Source organism: Aulonocara stuartgranti (assembly GCF_965226115.1).
Source record: "Aulonocara stuartgranti genome assembly, chromosome: 9".
Taxonomy (NCBI): domain Eukaryota; kingdom Metazoa; phylum Chordata; class Actinopteri; order Cichliformes; family Cichlidae; genus Aulonocara; species Aulonocara stuartgranti.
In genome coordinates, this window is record NC_138960.1 from 9837306 (window position 1) to 9856652 (window position 19347).

The following is a 19347-nucleotide window of genomic DNA, read 5'->3' on the forward strand; positions in this document are numbered from 1 at the left end:
TAAACATCGTAAACAAAGAACAATTTGTATGGAGCTGCTTCTGAAGATTATTAAATAAACTATCAACTATTACTTGCACTTTGTCTTCTTCTTAGCATCCATTTATCCATTCATCCCTTTTCTGTATGAGTTTTTTCTTTTCAGGGTAACTTGAGGAAACGGGTCCAAGACACACCCATTGGCACTAGATGTGCACCCATCAGGGTGGGTGCATGTTTCACTAATGGGTGTGAGCTCTTAATCATTTCTCAAGCTGAAGCCACCTACATGAGCCTGGGTGTGTCAGAGAAGGCTTAAAAACTGCGTCATTTAACTGAAACAGTCTGGATCATTCCTTGAGTCAGAGGAAGATTTTATGTCAGTAAGTAGAGGATGTCAATCATTGTTACTGGAGCGTGAGGATAAGAAAGGTAACAGAGAAAGGTAACGGTCAGACTTTACGCGACTAACAGCTCTTCTTTCATACCTTCTGATACAGTTTATCGGGATCAACAGAGATTTAAAGGTAAGTGAAGAGATCATGAGGAAAATAAGTTTTGTCCAAAGTCATTGACAAAAACTTTGGGAATGGTGCAAATTTTGTGTTTCATACATGTTCCCTTTTTATTCAGCTTATTCTCTACATGTTTCTGATGGAGAATCATAAACATTTCATAAGTTTCTTTTATTGGGAAACAAATCAAATGTGACCCTTCTTATCTTCTGAAATTCTTCCTGGCACAAGCGTCTGGGCTATATCCTGACTGATGAGGACCCATCCCTGCCTCATCACTGCACTTTTAAGGATTGATCATAGATTATAGATCAGACTAAGATCTAAAGAGTTTCCTGGATCCAAAATATTAATTTGATTATCTCCAAGCTGCATTGTTATCACTTTGCCTTTTGCGTCATCACACTGGAAAACACACAGATTGCCACCAAATTGCTCCTGGATTGTTGGTTTTTGAGGACATTCCTTAAACAGATCACAATCAGGCAGGATTTTGCCCAGAAGCTAAAATTCAGGATACCAGGAAGAAATGCAGAATTTATAAAGAAGTGTCTGTTCTTTAAATGCTGTGCATACATTTGCTGTAAGTCTTTGAACTTTATTAAAAGCTTGATTGTTTATTACTATATAAAAAATAGTGGCAGAAAAAAGTGGCAACCTGTATCAACACGTTGATATATGACATCAGTTTAATATTTATTTATTTATTTATTTTTAGATACAATGGCATCATCAGTCCCTGTATCCAAAGCTAGCACTGCCTTCTCTCTGGCTATGCTCAAAACGTTGAGTGAGGAGGACAGCACTGGAAACATCTTCTACTCTGGTCTCAGCGTCTCTGCAGCCCTCGCCATGCTGATGCTGGGGGCGAGGGGCAGCACAGCCACACAGATGTCAGAGGTAGAATATGCACATGTTGTGAAATACATACATGTTGTGGCACCCATTGGGATCAGAGCGTCTGCTTTCAAATATTATGGGAAGTGTGTGTGAATCTGTCTCATCAAGATAAAAAGAGGAAGGTGTGGTTTCAGGTGTTCGGGTAACTGAGTGCACAGTACAGTGATGTATGAAGGATTTAAAGGAGAGTAAAAGCAGGTTATTTTGTATTGAAAGGAGATAATAATAGGAGATCACAAATATATTTTAATACATTTTTATAATGGGGATAATGGGAAGGTTTGAGGAGGGTTTCTAGTGGAATTTTTTTTAACCCAGCAGGCAGAGTGGGGTGTGACAGGAGAAAGTGTCTGTGCAGGCATTCATTACTCACTTGGTTTCCCAGTGTCAGCAAAACAGGTAGGGAATGCTTGTGTTGGCTGAGGTTCAGGAAAGGAATAATGAATTCCACTGCACTGTGAAGCATGACATCAAACAGGAGACTTTGAATTTCAGTCAGGACAAGTTCCCGATTAGCTACTGGAATTAGACAAGAACAAGCCCAGGCAGGCTTTTTTTTCCCCTGTTAGTGTTTGCGACTTAAACACAAGTTGATATGGACAAAAAAATTGACAAACATAAAATATAATTGTTAACTTCTCAACCAAAGTTGTTAAACTATAATACATTTTCAACCTTTATGTTTTTTACTGTGTAAATGACAAAAATGATCAGCCTTTACCCTGCCCTGCTTTACACTACGTCCCATTTTTCTTTTTCATATTTTTATTGAGAGACAAGTGTACAGTGGTTTACAATGACAATACAATCTGTTCCCCTCACATATTTTTTTAGTTTTTCTTACATGAACAGATACGATAACACACACACACACACACACACACACACACACACACACACACACACACACACACACACACACTTAAATAAACAAACAAAACAAAACCTAATAAGAAACCCAAAACAAACACAAACAACAAACCCCAAAACAAACACACACAAAAAAAAAAGGGGGGGGGGGGAAGAGATATGATATTAATCAGCAGGTAGAGCATTTAATGACTTGCAATAGTCTACAAAGGGGCCCCAGATACGATAAAATTCTCTGTATTTGCCCTTCGCCACAAGGCCTATCTTTTGCAATTTAAGAAATGACATCACATCTCTAAACCAAAAAGAAACTGAAGGTGGCTTTGAAGATTTCCAAAGGAGTAAGATGCAACGTCTAGCCAAAAGTGATGTAAAGGCTAAAATTTTGAAATGTGTAGGGTCGGTTAGACCAGTGTTGACTGGAAGCCCAAAAACAGCTAGAAAAGGGTCCATGCAGATTTGGGTCCCAAGAGCCTTGGAAAGAATAACTGAATACTGACTCCAGAAGCCATGGAGTCTTGGGCACAGAAAGAACATATGGCCTAGGTCACATGGGGTGGCATGACATCTCTCACACTGATCCATCACTTGTGGGTAAATCTCAGACAGACGAGACTTTGAATAGTAAACCCTGTACAATACCTTGAACTGGATAAGTTGTAACCTGGCACAGGACGTACTATAACGGACATTGGATACTGCTTTCTCCCATTGCTGATCCGAAAAAATTACTCCTAACTCCCGCTCCCAAGCCCCCCTAATTTTAGCAACTGAATGGACATTTAAATCCATAAGTTGTTCATATATTAAAGATATAATTGAATTCTTATTGGGTTTAAGGGATAAGAATTCCTCCCATGGTTGGACATTAGGAAGAAGAGGGTAGGAGGGGAAGAGAGCAGAAGTGCAATGCCGTGCCTGAAAATAACGGAATAGATTGGTAGCCGGAAGATTTGTTTCTGAACACAGGTCTAAAAAAGTTAAGAAAGTGCCATCTTTATAGAGATCCTTAAAGGTATTAATACCATGATGCTTCCACTGTACATAGGTACCATCAATGAGGCCAGGAGTAAACAGATGGTTCTGCGTGATGGGCATGTGTACTGACGCAGAGATGTACTTAAAATGACTCCTGAGTTGTGACCAGACCCTTAGACTAGACTGTACCACGGGGTTTTGGGTGAAATGAGAAGGCTTAAGTGGTAGTGGAGAGAACAATAAAGCTTCTAAGGATGAGGAAGTGCACAACAGGCGCTCCAGTTTACACCACAGCAGTTCTTGAGATTGAAGCTAATGGGTCAATTTGTGAATATGAGAGGACCAATAGTAAAATAAAAAGTTAGGCAAGGCAAGACCACCATCAAACGTCAGTCTCTGTAATAATGATTTCCTCACCCTGGGGTGTTTCCCTCCCCACAAAAACGATGTAACTAGCTGGTCTAACTTTTTGAAAAAAGCTTTAGGTAAAAATATAGGAATATTCTGAAACAGAAATAACAATCGAGGCAAAATGTTCATCTTTACAGCATTGATCTGACCAATTAGTGACAAAGGTAGTGAATTCCATCTCTGAAAATCTGATTGAATTTGAGTCATTAAAGGGGAGAAATTGGAAGAGTATAGAGAAGACAAAGTACGAGTCACGTTAACTCCCAAATATTTAAAGCCGGCAGGGCTAAGTCTAAAAGGAATGTCAGATTGTTTAAGTGTAAGACTTAAAGAATTTATGGGGAAACATTCACTTTTAAGAAGATTTATTTTGTAACCTGACAGAGAGCCGAACTTCTTTAATAGAGACACAATCGATGGTATGCTAGATAAGGGAGCAGAAACATATAGAAGCAGGTCATCTGCATACAAAGACAATTTTACGTCAAGGCCTGACTGGGAAATACCACGAAAATGAGGAAGGGCCTTCAAAGCTATAGATAGGGGTTCAATTACAATAGCAAAAAGTAGGTGGGACAGGGGGCAACCCTGTCTCGTGCCGCGTGACAATGAGAAGTAGCCAGAGGAAACACCATTTGTCTATACACTGGCTTGGGGTGCCTTGTACAACAGTCGAATCCATGAAATGAATCTGTCCTTGAAACCAAATCTTTGTAAGACCGCAAAGAGAAAGCTCCACTCCACACGATCGAAAGCTTTCTCAGCATCAAGTGAGATAACTACTTCTGAATTAGTGGTCGAGTGTTGGGAAAGAATGACATTCAAAAGCGTGCGGACATTAAAGAACAGCTGGCGGCCTTTAATAAAGCCATTCTGTTCATCTGAAATAATAGTAGGAAGAACCTTTTCAAGGCGAATTGCTAAAATTTTAGCCAAGACTTTAACATCAACATTCAGCAGTGAAATAGGCCTATACGAGGTGCAAGACGTAGGATCCTTACCCTTCTTTAAGAGAACAGTAATTAGTGCTTGAGACAATGTAGGGGGCAATAGACCACGTTCAAAAGATTCATTATACACTGAAAGAAGTAGTGGGGCTAACTTGTCTATAAATGTTTTTAAAAATTCAACTGAAAACGCGTCAGGTCCTGGTGCCTTACTATTGTGCATGGTCTTGATTGCATGCACAATTTCATCCAACCTAAAAGGGGCATCTAATTGTTCAGCTATAACAGGATCGACAGTGGGCATTATAAGACCGTTAAAAAAAGAATCCATCTCAGAGGCGTCAGCAGCAGATTCAGATTCATATAGGGAGGAATAATACGTCTTAAACACCTCATTTACTTCCTTTGAATCAGAGACCAAGTTGCCTGCCGCATCTTTAATTTGAGAAATTAATCGAGAAGAGGCCTGACGTTTTAACTGATGGGCCAAAAGCCTTCTGGGCTTATCACCATGTTCATAATAAGTCGCACGCGCACGAAGTAAAAGACGTTCAGCATCTGCCGTAGAAAGTAAATCAAATTCGGTCTGCAAGTCAAGTCGTCTTTTATGCAAATCAGGAGTGGGAATGTCAACAACCTGTCTATCTATGTCACAAATTCGTGTAGTCAAAGTTTGAAGTTTGGCTTTGTGGCTTTTAGTGGAATGGGCAGAGAAAGAAATTATTTGCCCGCGCACATATGCCTTGAGAGATTCCCAAAGCAATGACCTCATAACAGTATCGCTGTCGTTAAACACCATAAATTCATCAATTGCAGATTTGATAATGGTAACAAACCCCTCATCCGAAAGCAACAAAGAGTTAAATCTCCAGGGTGAGGAAAAAGAGGACTGGGCTATGAGCTTGATGTCAACGCTAAGTGGTGCGTGATCGGAAATGACAATAGGATGATACGTAGATGACAGTACTTTTGGAATAAGGGAACCGTCCACAAAAAAATAATCAATCCGCGAAAAGGACTGATGTACCTGAGAAAAGAAAGAGTACGCTCTGGTGGTAGGGTTAGAAAACCTCCAGGGATCTACAAAACCATTCTGAAACATAAACTCCGAAATAGACTTGGACATAGAGGATTGGGTCAGGGTCCGAGGATTCGAGCGATCTAAGGCAGGATCAATAACACAGTTTAAGTCACCACCCAATATCAAAAGATGAGTATCAAGGGAAGGGAGACTACTCAAAAGTGCATCTGTAAAACCTGGATTATCAAAATTTGGCGCATACACATTGACTAAGAGGACGGGTACATTGTACATGGTGCCTACAACAACCAAATATCTCCCGTTTTTGTCAGCTTTAATCTCAGAGGCTGTAAACTGTACCCTTCTGTTTATTAAGATCGCCACCCCCCTGGCTTTTGAATTAAACATTGAATGGAAAGTATGACCCACCCATGGGCACCTGAGCCTAAGATGATCCCGATTTCGCAAATGGGTCTCTTGCAAAAACATTAGATCACTCTTTAAACATTTAAGAGGCGAGAATATTTTAGATCGTTTAATTGGGCTATTCATACCTTTGACATTCCTCTTTTTTTTCTTTTTTTTTTTTTTTTGCCTGTCCCATTTGGTTCTTTAGCCATCAGAATTGTTGTCTGAAGACCAACAAGGATACCCAATGGATTTAGTTTGCCAAATGGATCATCGTGGCATTGCCGTATTGGTCCATTTGGTCGATCTTTGTTTTTATTATTTATTATATTTTATTTTCAGATGTTACAGACGGGACAGACATGAGTGAGGGATAGGAAAGGGAGAAAGAAAGAGGAAGGAAAGGGAAAACAGAAGGGGAGAGGGACAGTGAGAAAGGGGGGGAGAAAAAAAAATAAAAATCTCCTGGATCACCTGTTGAGAGAAAAATAGAAAACAAGCAAAAAAAAACAAAGCAACATACTAAACACAACACCATCGCATTAATCTAGCTAAGTGTAAACAGCAGTAAATACTAAATATTCAATGTTGTTGTGCAGCACGCAGGACAGATGTGCTTCGAAGTAGCGGCCAAGAAAGGTGTAATTTGGGTCTACGAGCAGTGAACACCCGTGTGCATACCTGTGTGGATCAGCGCGCTTGTATTCCGAAGGTTTCTCCATGTAACGATCTGCTAGGGAGTGTGGGGGGGCCACAGCCCCGTCCTCCAGGGTGTGAAGCGGGTATGGAGGAGATCAAAACTCCAGACATCCAGAGGCCCCCAGAACACAAGAGACCATGGAAGACCAACAGAGGGGCAGCCGCGCCACTGTCCCAGTAAGAGCTGAGGAGAGTCCCAGATGAGGGTTCACTCAGCAGCCGCGGAGCAGAAGCCAGGGGGGGTTGCAGTGACGCGCCCGTGAGCTCCGCCGGCCCCCAGCTGTGCCTGAGTGACCGAGCCCCAGGCCGAGAGGCCGGGGGCACCCCACCTCCGAAGGGGCCCGAGCAAGCCCCAGGCTCCAGGCCCCAATAAGCGGCCGCCAAGGAGTGAGCCGGTGTGTACCCGGACGCCCACCCCCAGACACAAAGAACCACCAACGCACCGACACCTGAGGGAGTCCGCCACCGGCAGGGGAAGTGGTGGTGGGTGGAGATAGGCCTCCAAACCTTGGAGGGCCTGAGATGTCCCCAAAGAGGTGGCGTCTGATACCCAACCTGACATATAGACACAGACATACAGGCACACACAGACACAAACATCCATTCTCACCCTCATGCTCTCATGTGCACTTACTCCACACTCAACCAACGTGGAGACAGACATAAAGAGACGCTGTACACACGATCACACTCCCCAAGCGTACTCTACAAACCGGGTCTAGGTACCCTTGCCCCTGGAGGGGGGAACTGCACCCAGACCCAGGTGGTGTTACCCTTTTCCCTGCGGTGGGGAGAGGCAGACCACCCCGACTCCGTAGCAGCAGGGAGGCCCCACACCCCAGACCGCAGTCAGACGGCCAACTCCTCTTAGCCCTCCCGCTCCAGCAGGCCGCAGAGAACGGGGGTGGGAGAAGACTCCAAACCTCCCTCCACCCGCTCATTGTAGTGTTGATGCATGTGTGTTCTAAGGTGCAATCTTCAACTGGTGGGGGAGATGGTCACATCTTGCAGGAGCTCTCCTCTCTTCAGGAACTCTCTCTGCAGGAGGGGGAGATACAGGAGAGGTGGAGGAAGATCTCAGCCTGGGCGTTTACTGTCTTATGTAGTCTGGAAGATGAGTGGATGGTGGGGTGGGTGCAGTTTTCTCTGTGGTGGGGTTGGGTGGATTGTCCCGGGCTCTGTGGGGCCGGGGGGCGCTGCTGCACTGGGCCTCGGTCTGGATGGGCCTGGGCCCCCTTTCCCTGGCGGGTCGCGGAGTATGGGAGTGCCTACTGGGGTCAGCGGGGGAGCTGGCCCCAGGGAGGGGTTACCTGCCCCTCCCTTCCTTCCCTCCCCATCTCCAGCTGCCTCCCTCTTCCAGCTCCACCACAACCACCCACACATGCAGGGCCTTGGAGTAGGGGTATGTCACCAGGGTGCAGAGGAGGCTACCCCCCCCCCCGTCCCCTTCTGGCTGCCTCTGCCTCAATTTTATCCCACAACTTAGACATTCACATTATTCACACTCTCATTACACATACATATAGGATCTTGGGGGTGGGCACAATCACGGAGTCCAAATTACCATCAGGGTGTGTACCTCACCCCTGGCGTCGTTGCCCACCTCTCAATTTTAAATACACTTAGACATTAAGGGCTATCAGGAGGGACTATGCGCTTACCTGCTGCTCCCTGGCAGGTAGCTCCATGCCCTCCTGGGTTTTAATTGTACCTTTGACATTCCAAGTTAAAAATCTAATACCACTATTGCCTAAGGACTGACCTGAAGTACTGGTCATTGCAGAAAGATAAAAGAGAAAATACTTATTTCTTCACCCCCAAAGAAAGAACAAGTGGGAAAAACACACTCACACAAACACACAACGCAAACCCACAACAACAGAAGTACAGCTTCAGAATAAAAATAATAATAACACGTCAAATGCACCCTCCCGCCTCCCCCCTGCACAGCAAAAGCCCCCATCCCCAAACGATGGAGACGGCAGTGCACGCTCCCACCCGGAGCAATCTGAACAAAAACGCTCCCGACTACGAAACGAACCGTGTCAAACCAAAGCTCCAACAGAGTCATTTCTCAATAGATTAAAAGGCACAAATAAAATAAAAATAACCCAATTATACTTTACTATTAGACAGGTAAAACAAAACAAGTGTTTGGCAGAGTAACAAACTTAGCTTACCACAATGATGTTTGGATTTGGATCATGCGCTATTTCAAACAAACAAACATTGTCCCGCTATATTTTTTATCGCGTGGTTATTGTCTTAATATATTCCTTGGCCTCATCTGGCGAGACGAAGTCGCGCTGCATTCCTTGATAAGTGATCCGTAGTCTTGCCGGATAGAGGATCCCAAATCGAACTCCCTGGATGCCGCGAAGCTGGCGACGGACCTCATTGAAAGCCGCACGGGCCCGCGCTGTCTTAGCGGTGTGGTCGGGGAACACAGAAATGGTCATATTATTTATCTGCACCCTCTGCAGCTCCCTGGCCTTCTGGAGAATCCTAGCACAGTCAGCGTAATAGTGCAGCTTCACAACCATAGCACGGGGGCGTTCACCGGTGTTAGGTTTGGGGGCCAAAGTTCGGTGGGCTCTGTCTACAAGCGGCTCCTTCCCAAGCTGAAATGCCTCCATCAACAGCACGGACACATCTGTAGCGGACAGGACGTTCTCCTCTGGCACACCAACAATGCGTATATTATTGCGGCGAGACCTGGACTCCAAATCCTCGCATTTATTCTCCAATTTGGCCAACTCCTTTGACATCGCATCCACTTTGGCTTGGAGGTGGACAATATCATCCGTGCATGTGGAGAGAGACTGTTCCATCTCCGTAACTGTGCTTCTGAGGCCAGCGAATTCCTGCCGCATGGTAGTTATATCTGAGGAAAGGTCCGTTTTTAGTTGCTGTATGTCGGACCTGATAGACGTGAGATTCTCCGCAAACGCTGTCGTCAGTTCCTTTTTAAACAGTGCTGAAATTTCTTCACTAAGTTCAGAGAGGAGTTCAGCCTTCGTGAATTTTTCCGTATCGACGAGCGGCGTGTCGGGTGACCCAGGCAGTGGCGAAGTTTTACCACGAGGCGGGGATGCAGTGTTAGCAGCAGGCCGCAAGTTTGGCTGAGAGGTGCTTGCGCTCTTATTAACCTTACGCGACATTGTAAACACAAAAAGCAAAAACAGTCTTGTCTCGGAACTAAACAAAAAGAAAAAACCCGTCAAAATGTGCCTGGAAATGCTAGATAATAACTAGACTCTGCAGGAGCTACGCTCGGTGCGACCTACGCCATAGTCACATAAACCGGAAGTCCCACTACGTCCCATTTTTAAGCTCAACATTCTTGTTTGAATATTTTAATATTATCTGTAGTTCCATCCCACTTGTCAGATTTAGACCTAGCATTGCACAAATTTGATGAACTAATAAAATATATTGTACTGAATAAACAACTCGGCATTATAAGGTAAATGAGTTTCAACCATTTCGACAAGTTTACTTATCTTAATGAATTAAGCTCATTCTATTTTGCCTAGGTTGCTGTTTTAGTTCAGTGTTTCTTAGATCTCTTTGTTTCATCACCCTCTCTGTTTAAGTCTCCCTCCTAGGTTTGTCATGTTGAGTCTGCGTGTCTTAACTTGTCGTGTTTCTTGTCTGCATGTCCTGTGTTGTCAAGTTCGTGTCATATCTCCATCCTGTTATGTTTCCTGTTTTATTTTGAAGAGATCGGGTGTCCCATGTTCATTGTGTTTAGTTTCACTTCCCGTGTGGCATCATTATATTCATTCTAATCAGCTGTTTCCCCGTGTGTTTCCGCTTCCCCTGATCACCTCCTGTGTGCACTTAATGGCTGTATCCCAATTCAAGGTCTGCAGCCTTAAAGTACGCAGCCTCAACGATCCTCAAGGGCCGCATACTTAAAGACCGCTAAGGCCGGAAGTGCGAGGCTTGTGAAATGGGACGGTCTAGCCGCCGTTGCGCTGCCCAGGTTGCCTAGCAACCATGATACTAACAGCTGGAAACGTGTCATACAACTTTGTTTGACAGAAATGAAGGAGAAAATCTTTTGTTCATTTGTTTGTTTGTTTCTACAAGAGCTTTGATCATTCTCTGTAAGATTAAGCTCAGCTATTGAACGGCGTATATTTTAAAGTAAAGGCTTTAAAACCAAGTTAGTACAAACGTCACTAATGTTACATAACTTTGCCGACATGTGGCCAACAGTAATGTTTTAATGTTCTTCATTATTAAACATCTGCACATAAATAAGTGACATAATATTCAGTACTTAAAGTCTACTCTTCGGCCGCCCCTCATCCGCCGTTTTTTTCGGCAAAATTATCCATACCCACCGCCGCGCTATGCATTCTGGGATATGTTGGGCCACGAAGTCTACACCGCCACGTCCTTAAAATTCAGGGAAATGACGGACGCATTTGAGGGCCGCATTTCGAGCAGCCTTCGAATTGGGACAGCCTTCGTCGCGTCGCGGTGACGTAATCGGCCTTAAAATGCGGCCTTTAAGGCTGCAGACCCTGAATTGGGATACAGCCAATCTGTGCGCTTTCATGCCTCATCCACTTTTAAAGGTTTTTCATGTTTATTTTCTCCACGTCACATTTTTTTATGTTTAGGATATTTTGTGTTTTCTTTCTAGTTTTCCCCGGTTCAGGTTATTGTTTAGCTTTGAATTGATTTCGCCTTTTTATTTTTGTACTGCTTAATCAGCCATAATAAATGGCGCTTTTTCTGTTAGAATCAAGTTTTGTTTTTGCGTGTCTGCATTTGGATTCTCCTCCTCACTCCACACAGTCAGCTTCCGCCCAACTGTGACAATAATATATAATGTTCCACATAGAGAAACAATATATATTTTTACAGCCTTGTACTCCTTAGTAACATTTAAAGGCAGAGGTTTACTCATAATGATATATTTCTACTGCACAGTGCTGCTATTTACTGAAGAAGTGAACTGTAATTCAATTCAATTCAATTTTATTTATATAGCGCCAAATCACAACAAAAGTCGCCTCAAGGTGCTTCATAGATACAGAGAAAAACCCAACAATCATATGACCCCCTATGAGCAAGCACTTTGGCGACAGTGGGAAGGAAAAACTCCCTTTTAACAGGAAGAAACCTCCGGCAGAACCAGGCTCAGGGAGGGGCGGGGCCATCTGCTGCGACTGGTTGGGGTGAGAGAAGGAAGACAGGATAAAGACATGCTGTGGAAGAGAGACAGAGGTTAATAACAGATATGATTCAATGCAGAGAGGTCTATTAATACATAGTGAGTGAGAAAGGTGACTGGAAAGGAAAAACTCAATGCATCATGGGAATCCCCGGCAGCCTACGTCTATTGCAGCATAACTAAGGGAGGATTCAGGGTCACCTGCTCCAGCCCTAACTATATGCTTTAGCAAAAAGGAAAGTTTTAAGCCTAATTTTGAAAGTAGAGATAGTTTCTGTCTCCCGAATCCAAACTGGAAGCTGGTTCCACAGAAGAGGGGCATTAAAACTGAAGGCTCTCCCTCCTATTCTACTTTTAAATACTCTAGGAACAACAAGTAGGCCTGCAGAGCGAGAGCGAAGTGCTCTAATAGGGTGATATGGTACTATACGACTGCAAGGTTCCTCACAGCGTTACTGGAGGCCAAGGTAACACCATCCAGAGTAAGAATCTGGTTAGATACCATATTTCTAAGATTTTCAGGGCTGAGTACAATAACCTCAGTTTGATCTGAATTAAGAAGCAGAAAGTTAGCGGCCATCCAGGTCTTTATGTCTTTAAGACATTCCTGCAGTTTAACTAATTGGTGTGTGCTACCTGGCTTCATGGATAGATAGAGCTGGGTGTCATCTGCATAGCAGTGAAAATTTATGCTATGTCTTCTAATGATGCTGCCTGAGGGAAGCATGTATAATGTAAACAGAATTGGTCCTAGCACTGAACCCTGTGGTACTCCATAATTAACCTCAGTGTGTGAAGAGGACTCTCCATTTACATGTACAAATTGGAGTCTATAAGATAGATATGATACAAACCAAACTGTACACTGGTAAACTGTTACAGTATTGGTCCGTGCAACCGACAAAAGAAACAAAGCCCCCCCCCCAAAAAAACAAACAAAACAAAACAAACAAACAAACAAAACTGCTGATGGTTATACAGGAGTATGGATTACAGAATGATTACATCAATCATGTCATTTCACTACATATCTGGCAAACAGATCATGATTTGTGTACAAAGGCTGGTTTTGCTCCTATCAGTATTATATGTGGAATATAAGTAGATATTGAAAGTGCAAATAAAAGCAGATGATCTTTGCCAAAGCAAGGGGAAAATTTGTGGCTTTAATAACAGTAGTCGTTAATATTTTACCACAGAATAAAGCCCAGAAACCCAATATTACAATAATAAGCTATTATGGTGATTCAGCTAAACCATTTAGACAAAGCTTCACAGTTCAAATGGAAATAAACTAAAAACTGTTGCAAAATAAACCAGAGAGTTTCTCAAGACAAGAAATGGGATATTCTTCAATGGCCAAGTCTGTGATCACATGGCTTGTTAAGTATGTGTCAACGTCCAGTACAATACTGTATGAATATAATAATGTATTTCTACCTGAGAGTTTTTGGTTTGGTGCAGAATATGTACATGCATGGCTTCTAGGCTGCCGAATACTTTCATTGCCATATATAACATAGAGGAGAGGTGAAATGTGTCCATAACCCTCCATATTTCTTTAACCTTAAATTTGAGACTTTTTGTCATGTGGATTTATTTTTTTATTTCCAAAAGGGAAGCAGGTCACCACAGAATGTCTGCTCAAACATATTTATATCCAAATAACATGTGTAATGCATGCATGCATTCACATATTCACACACAAACAAACTATGAAAATGTCAACAGTGATTCCTCCCTCACAGGTCCTCGGCTTTACTGAGGTTGAAAAACTAAAGCCGGCAGAAGAGAAACCGACACAAACACAGTCAGAAACGTCGTCGTCGCTACAGACGCCAATGCAGACCCTGATGCAGACACGGATGCAGACGCGGACGCAGATGCAGACGCAGATTCAGCAGCAAACCAGACTGCCGGGCTACCTGCGCAAGGTGGTAACAAAGCGAATAACTGTGATCTGACAGGGAAATTCAAGGTTTTAGCTCCAGAGTATCTCACACCAAACTTCCCACCACATATATCCAACACATAGCTAACACCTTAAAACAGAATTAGTAGAAAGCAGATTTATGCAGCAGGTGAAAAGTTCAGTGTCAACAAAAGCGTAACATCATACATGTTCTAAATGTTTAACATATTTGAGCGTTTGTTGCGTCTGTTTGTCCTTTTTCTGTATTCTTTCCAAAAGATGCAGGAGGCCTTGTAAATACAGATTACTACTGAGCCCTTCAGTTCCTTAAGACTTTGAATCCAATCATTCAGTGGATGTTAGTTATGAGAAAGCTATTACCAAATGAAAACAAACTAACACTGATACATTCAAAAAGGCCAATGCAGAGTTATGTTAGCCATATTAGCTGTCTTTCATCTGTCTTTTGTTCATCGTGGCTTTATAACACGTAAGTCTTCTCTGGCTGTTCACAGTGTCTGAAACCCCAGACCGATGAGGACGATGTCCACGCCAAGTTTGCCAAACTACTAACTGATCTGAACAAGGCTGATGCTCCATACTCCCTCAGTCTTGCCAACAGACTTTACGGGGATCGGTCCTACACGTTTCTCGAGGTGTGAGAGGAAACCTGTTGTTACTTAGACTTACAATAAATGACTAACCTGTGCAGTGAGCCCTGTTATAGGTCATGAGACCAAAGCTGTGCACGTTTCTCCCTGCTCCCTGGATTTTCACTTACACAAAGTTTAGGACAGTAATGCTAATTTAATACCATGAAGTTGGCTACATCTAGTCAGTAGTAGTGGTAGTACAAGTTCACTGTATTTACTGGAAACATTTCACAAGAATATGTTCTATGATAAAAAACAGACAAGTCTTCATAAAACACAGCAATAAAATAGAAACATTTGCATTAAAACTAAATAACACAAAAACAGTAAAACTGAAAAAATAGAACTAAACAGATAAAACTAAAATGAAATATAATCATTTTACAGTTTTATTTATTTACAGTTCATAACAAGAGACAAGGCACCATTTCTCTCCTTTGTGTTCCAGTCATCACAGCAGATTAAACTTTTAAAACATTTGCAAATAGTATAAAGAAATATATAAAGAAGTAAAACACTAATTTATTAATACTTAGAAATACTAAAATGTACATTTGTCAGCAAAAACTGCTGCCATCTGAACCGAAACGTTACAAACCAGCTTACCCACAATCTGTGTATTTTTCTATGCTGGCTACTTAAATTGGCATCCAACAAGCTATTTGCTTTAATCTTTTATTAGACAAAGGCTGACTGGTTAGTTCAAGCTTCAACTGCATCCAAAGGACTGAAAATGTTTTAACACAGTGACTGAACTTGATTGAAGTCTCCGTAGTTTGTTGAATCTGTTTCGAGTGACTTATTTTCACAATTCCAGGAATTTTTAAAAGGCACCAAAAAGCATTACAACGCTGAGCTCGAGTCTGTGGACTTCAAAGGAAATGCAGAGGAGGCCAGGGTCCACATCAACAGCTGGGTGGAGAAGCAGACACAAGGTAAGCATAATGTAACTTTAAATGATCTCCACTGTAAATCCTTGGGGATCAGTTGTGTTGTGTTCAGTTGAGACATTATTACCGGATTGTCCACCGTCCACATTATTTTCTGTTTCCAGTTCTTCCAGTCTAATTTCTATTCAGTATTAAGCAGCATTATCTCTGGGTTTTACTGTTTGGTTTCATGCTATTAATAAAACCATCACAGCAGTATGTTGCTGTAAATAGCAGGCCAATTCTTCTATTCTTATTATATTATGTGATGGGTACTTCTACTTTGATCACTTGTGTCTTTAACATATTTTTATTTTTCAGGCCCATTTAGGATTGGCTGCTATTGATTCTATATCTTTATATTATCTTAAGTGCAGCAGGAAATTCATTCATTGTTTTTATAAAAGCGCGATACAAATACAGGCCATTTATAAATCTACCATCTATAATAATAGGATGCAAGGACTTTCTATGAGGGTTATAGGACTGTGGTGCCACCTGCTGGAAATGAGACATCTTAATCCCAGTTGAAAGAAGACATTATTTTTGTAGGAGCCATTTTTGGGTTGATACCTCATGTTGCCGCTAGAGGTAACCTTTTTAAGTTTCTTTTTTTTAAACTTTATTTAATAAACAATGAGTATACAACATACGAACAGATGAAGTATACAAAACAACAGAACATGAACACAAAAAGCCAAGAGTAAAAGAAAAAGGTAACAATTATAAGAATACACATACATGTATTGTTTTGAGAGCCTTTGTGTTGGTGGAGTCTGATATTGATTGTATGTACATTTCCACATCCTTAAAATAATGACAGAAATATGGTGTTTTGTTAGTAAACTTACATTTATGGATAAAAAATGTAGCTAAAAGTATGAACAAATTCATCATAAAAAAATTTTATCATACTTCTTGGGGAACTTAAACAAACAGAATAAAACATTTTCCCATCGTAAAGAAAACTCCCTTAAAATATGGACAATAACAAACCTGCTAAATTCCTTCCAGAATCTCTGTGTAAAAGAACAGTACCAAAAAAGATGCGTCACAGTTTCTGGATGATCCCCACAGAAAGTACAATTAGTATTTATGTCCCTTTTAAATTTGACCATGTAGTGACTGGCTGGATAACATTTATGTAGAATTTTAAATGAGACTTCTTTCACCTTATTTACAATCAAATATTTATGGGGGACCATCCAGACTGTCTTCCACTTGATATCTGGAACATATCGGTTCCAATAAGATGTTATATATGGGAGAGAGACGATATCTTCTTGGAATAAACTACGTATTCTCTTATTGCTGTTACCAAGTTCCTGTGAAAAGCAGATTTTTCCTATTGGTGACTCAGCTGGATCAGGGAGAGTGACTGAGGTAGATATTGAGCTGTCAGTGTTTTTATATAACATTAAAGTCCCTGAGGGTGTGGCACCAAGCACCACTGAGGATTCCACCTTTTTAAGTTCCTGTATGGTAGGTTTATGTAAGGTATTTAAGGTGGACGCACGTAATCAGCGTCAGGTGTGTTGTTAATCATAAGAAGGCAAAACGTTTGTGACCGCTGCGCTTTTATCTTAAAATGTTTGGAACAAAGACCAAAAAGGACAAGATAAGTACTGCTGGAGTTATTGGACTGTTTAATTAATTCATGCATACCAGAAGCATCGCGTCACCCCCGCTAACAACCACCTCAGTGGCTTCAAGCCTACGCTTGAATTTTTGTTTTTTGTTCCCTGTTATACTGATCATAAAGCTTTTTCACCTTTTTTTAAAATAAAAACCATCTTGCTGTTGCCCTGTTTTCTGATTTTATAGCTGAAGATGTTGTACAGTAACTAGTGCATCTTTGGTAATAGTTAATAGTTTTCATAAATTCTTTTTACCAGATAAAATCAAGGACTTGCTAAGCCAGGATGCAGTGGGTAGCCTGACGAAGCTGGTTCTCGTGAATGCCATTTACTTCAAGGGCAGCTGGAACACGCAGTTTAAGGAGGAGAAGACTGCTGATGTGCAGTTTCGACTGAACAAGGTAACAGTGCAGAAAGGCAGCATAGGATGGTGCAGTTATACTTTGATCTGTCATACTACAAACGAGCTGTGGACTTTGCTGAATGAGAACATAAAGCCTGGAGCTCTGAGGGGATAAAATCGTGCTTTTAGGACGATCACTTTCCAACTTTATGCAGTTATGCAATGCAGTTTATTATTCATGTAATATCCAATAAGTTCTCAAATAAATCTCAAACAACAGCACATCACAAACTTCGGCTAACAAGAACAAATTGTGTTGTGACGTGTGCTCTACATCCAAATCCACTGAATGGCTGGAATAAAACCATGACAGAACTTTTTGAGATCATTTTGAGACTAAACACAAAAAACATTTCTCTTGTCTCCCCTATTTTTCAGAACGACACTAAGCCGGTGAAGATGATGCAGCAGAAAAGTAAATTTCCTTTTGCGACCATTCCTGAGGCCAACTGCAAGGTAACATCCATCACTTTCAGCTTATTACAGGATTTCACCAGCATGATCTAAAACTTGTCTTTTACAAATATCAGCCTAAATTTCTAGATTAGGAAGTCAGATCATCTTTGATGGAGTAATAAATAAAAACAATGTTTCTGGACAGATTCTTGAGATGCCGTATAAAGGAAATGACCTCAGCATGCTCATATTCCTGCCTAATGACATAGAAGATGATACCACAGGCTTGGAAAAGGTAAGATGCACTTACCAGTACTTTAATGTCCAGTTTCAATCAGACAAGCTAGTGACACTGTATCCACACAGCTGGAGAAGGAGCTGACCTATCAGAACTTTGTGGACTGGACTCGCCCAGACATGATGAGCCCCAACGAGGTTGATGTCAAGCTCCCTCGATTTAAGATGGAGGAGAAGTATGACTTGGAGAAAATCCTGACCAACATGGGAATGGAGAACGCTTTTGACATCTACAAGAGAGACTTCTCTGGTGAGAAATATTGCACCAATGAGACACACTGAATCAATTATACAGTTATATTGAGAGCACAAAAACTGCAAAACATCATCTGTTAAAGAATAAAACACAACTGATTTCTGGGCTCTTCATCTACTAGGAATGTCTCCAGCAAATGACCTGATAGTGTCCAAAGTTGTTCACAAGGCTTTGGTGGATGTAAATGAAGAAGGAACTGAGGCTGCTGCTGCCACTGGGGTTGACATGGAAGTCCGCTCTATAACGATTCCCGCTGAGTTTGTTGCCGACCATCCCTTCATCTTCTTCATCCGACATAAACCCACCAAGAGCATTCTCTTTGTGGGCCGGTACTGCTCACCCGAGTAAACACGAGCTGACATTGACATGAATTAAACATAAAACATTATATACAGTATAAGATTTTGTAAGGTAAACCTAGTTCATACAAATGAAGTAAAGAAAAGTTATTAAAACAAAACGTGCCTTGCTGTTTATTCTTTCAGTGTCCCACAGTAGCACATTTCCTGCTAGGAAAATGTCAGAAGTCACATCATTTCTGTAAATTGGGAAGTAACTGTAATACATCAAGTCACCTCTGTCTCTTGTTACCAGGACTTTTTAAAATGAATGGTGCAACATGGAAAGAGGCCCTACACAAGAGTTTAGCTTTGAGCTCAATATGCGATGATCCTTTCAGCCATGACATCTCTGACATGGGAAACCAGGGAATTTGATTAGAAAATGGTGAAGGATTTTCTTTTCAGTTAGAAACTGGATTTGTGTAACATGGTGGTGAAAAGCCCCCAAAGAAACCAGCATATGATCAGTCGCTATATTGCATTTAATACAAACGTCCTTCGTGTATCCTTTGAATACAGAACAGATCATTTCTGATATCTATGAGTAAACCCAACGAGCACGTGTCCCAAAAGACCCCACAGTGTTTTTATCTGGCTTTTCCCTG

At 41.7% G+C, this 19347-nt stretch overlaps 1 protein-coding gene and 1 long non-coding RNA gene across 3 annotated transcripts; both read left to right on the forward strand.

Moving 5' to 3' along the window:
* Positions 1 to 255: 255 nt before the first annotated feature.
* On the forward strand, positions 256 to 18861 carry LOC309714638 (leukocyte elastase inhibitor-like). 2 transcript variants are annotated; one of them, XM_082547194.1, is made up of 11 exons: positions 256 to 361; positions 479 to 505; positions 1212 to 1393; positions 13667 to 13852; positions 14346 to 14486; positions 15301 to 15418; positions 17308 to 17450; positions 17831 to 17908; positions 18054 to 18143; positions 18215 to 18395; positions 18523 to 18861. In XM_082547194.1, exons 3-11 carry the CDS (start codon positions 1217 to 1219, stop codon positions 18747 to 18749), a joined length of 1341 nt encoding a protein of 446 aa, XP_082403320.1. In that variant the 5' UTR covers positions 256 to 361; positions 479 to 505; positions 1212 to 1216; the 3' UTR covers positions 18750 to 18861. The 2 variants fall into 2 exon arrangements, with proteins under 2 accessions (XP_082403320.1, XP_082403319.1); XM_082547193.1 differs by having other exon boundaries at positions 276 to 505.
* Positions 2452 to 6546, forward strand: LOC309714693. Its single transcript, XR_014278989.1, has 2 exons — positions 2452 to 4448; positions 4497 to 6546. It is a non-coding gene; the product is annotated as an uncharacterized lncRNA (long non-coding RNA).
* Positions 18862 to 19347: the final 486 nt, after the last annotated feature.

Bases quoted from the DNA above. Each gene is read 5' to 3' on its own strand.
- LOC309714638 (XM_082547194.1), top strand. From the start codon at position 1,217: ATGGCATCATCAGTCCCTGTATCCAAAGCTAGCACTGCCTTCTCTCTG. The intron at 17,909-18,053 runs GTAACATCCATC...GTTTCTGGACAG, and splicing joins TTCCTGAGGCCAACTGCAAG to ATTCTTGAGATGCCGTATAA. The intron at 18,144-18,214 runs GTAAGATGCACT...GTATCCACACAG, and splicing joins ATACCACAGGCTTGGAAAAG to CTGGAGAAGGAGCTGACCTA.